Source organism: Salvelinus namaycush, unplaced genomic scaffold (genome assembly GCF_016432855.1).
Source record: "Salvelinus namaycush isolate Seneca unplaced genomic scaffold, SaNama_1.0 Scaffold2645, whole genome shotgun sequence".
Taxonomy (NCBI): Eukaryota; Metazoa; Chordata; class Actinopteri; order Salmoniformes; family Salmonidae; genus Salvelinus; species Salvelinus namaycush.
In genome coordinates, this window is record NW_024059503.1 from 32501 (window position 1) to 34729 (window position 2229).

Genomic DNA, 2229 nt, shown 5'->3' on the forward strand with positions numbered 1-2229 from the left:
AGGAATGGTCTAAACCACTTGGTCGTCTGTTGGATCAGGAATGGTCTAAACCACTTGGTCGTCTGTTGGCTTCAGGAATGGTCTAAACCACTTGGTCGTCTGTTGGATCAGGAATGGTCTAAACCACTTGGTCGTCTGTTGGCTTCAGGAATGGTCTAAACCACTTGGTCGTCTGTTGGCTTCAGGAATGGTCTAAACCACTTGGTTGTCTGTTAGATCAGGAATTGGTCTAAACCACTTGGTCGTCTGTTGGATCAGGAATTGGTCTAAACCACTTGGTCGTCTGTTGGATCAGGAATTGGTCTAAACCACTTGGTCGTCTGTTAATACCAGCTGGTGGCAGAATGTCTTCAACCCAAATGTTATGAAACATCAAATAACAAAAAGAAAATAAGTATCTGTTTCAGGCAACACTAATGAGATGGGAATTGTATAACTACTAAAAATGGTTATAACACTTATATGAACCTCTATAACCTCTGTGTTTCAAACTAGGTCGACCGATTATGATTTTTCAAAGCCGATACAGATTATTCGGCACATTCTTTTTCATTTTTTCCAAATATTAACCAAAAAGGCAGATTACCGATTGTTATTGAAAACTTGAAATCGGCCACGCCGATTAATCAGTCGACCTCTTTCAGACACTACGGCTGAGATAGTAGGATGTGTATAATACTGCTATTAATTGCTATACTGCTATGAACCTTCTATATAAAGCTCTACTACACAAGCTTCTATCTTAACTAACTTTGTTGCCAACGTATAAAAGAATGGGCTACCAAACCGGCTCGCAGGATTGGTTAACTCTTGAGGTCCCTCTGGTCTCGAACAATTTAGGAAAATGTTTTATTTGTAATGTGGTTATTTTTTTGTTTTATTTGTAATGTGGTTATTTTTTTGTTTTATTTGTAATGTGGTTATTTTTTTGTTTTATTTGTAATGTGGTTATTTTTTTGTTTTATTTGTAATGTGGTTATTTTTTTTGTTTTATTTGTAATGTGGTTATTTTTTTTGTTTTATTTGTAATGTGGTTATTTTTTTTGTTTTATTTGTAATGTGGTTATTTTTTTGTTTTATTTGTAATGTAGGTTGTAATGGACACCATTGGGAACGAGACCCTGGTCTCAATTGGGCTTCCCGGGAATGAATCAAAGTTGAAATAAAAAAACAAGATAACACTATGGTTAAACTTCTGTTTCAGACAACACCACTGGCATAGGTGAATGTGTATAACACTACTAAAAACTGCTATAACACTTTGTATTATTGAGGTTCTTATGAACCGTTTATAACACACCTATGAACCTCTATAAACTCTCTCTATTCCAGACAACAGCACTGGGAAGGTGTACATTATGATGGAGGCCAGGCTGGTGGCACTCTTCAAGACAGAGGAGGAATACACCATCATGGACAAGTGAGATCAATTAATATATTAACCAATTAATCTATTAACCAATTAACCTATTAATCAATTAACCTATTCATCAATTAAGCTATTAACCAATTAACCTTGCCTAGAGGAGGGCTGGATTAAAAACAAATCTGCACTCCAGGAGGAAGAGGGTTGGGTTGGCCAGTGGTAATGGTAGTTCAGGGTAGACAGTAGACTAGTACAGGGAGTTCACTCCCAGACAGATATCCAGGAGGAAGAGGGTTGGGTTGGCCAGTGGTAATGGTAGTTCAGGGTAGAAAGTAGACTAGTACATGGAGTTCACTCCCAGACAGATATCCAGAAGGAAGAGGGTTGGGTTGGCCAGTGGTAATGGTAGTTCAGGGTAGACAGTATACTAGTACAGGGAGTTCACTCCCAGACAGATATCTAGGAGGAAGAGGGTTGGGTTGGCCAGTGGTAATGGTAGTTCAGGGTAGACAGTAGACTAGTACAGGGAGTTCACTCCCAGACAGATATCTAGGAGGAAGAGGGTTGGGTTGGCCAGTGGTAATGGTAGTTCAGGGTAGACAGTAGACTAGTACAGGGAGTTCTCCAACCTCTTCTCGGGGGAACCCCCCCCCCCCCAGCCGTTCCATGTATTTTATATATTACACAGCTAGCACACCTGATTTAACTTGTCAACTAATTAATCGAACCCTTGACTACGTGAATCAGGTGAGTTAGTTCAGGGCTACAACAACATGGTGAAACATCGGGGTCCCAGAGGAGAGGTTTGAAAAGCACTATATTAGACTAGTACACATTAAAAATATGTCCGTGTCTCTGGCCTG

General features: G+C 39.6%; 1 protein-coding gene across 1 annotated transcript in view; it reads left to right on the forward strand.

Moving 5' to 3' along the window:
* LOC120039319 (isoleucine--tRNA ligase, cytoplasmic-like) overlaps nucleotides 1-1420 on the forward strand; it is a gene marked incomplete at its 3' end in the record, with an annotated part of 22804 nt that extends 21384 nt beyond the window's left edge. The window contains exon 8 of the mRNA XM_038984775.1: nucleotides 1333-1420. Coding sequence (XP_038840703.1) covers nucleotides 1333-1420 — 88 coding nt within the window. The remainder of the gene's footprint in view (nucleotides 1-1332) is intronic.
* Between the last annotated feature and the right edge of the window lie 809 nt (nucleotides 1421-2229).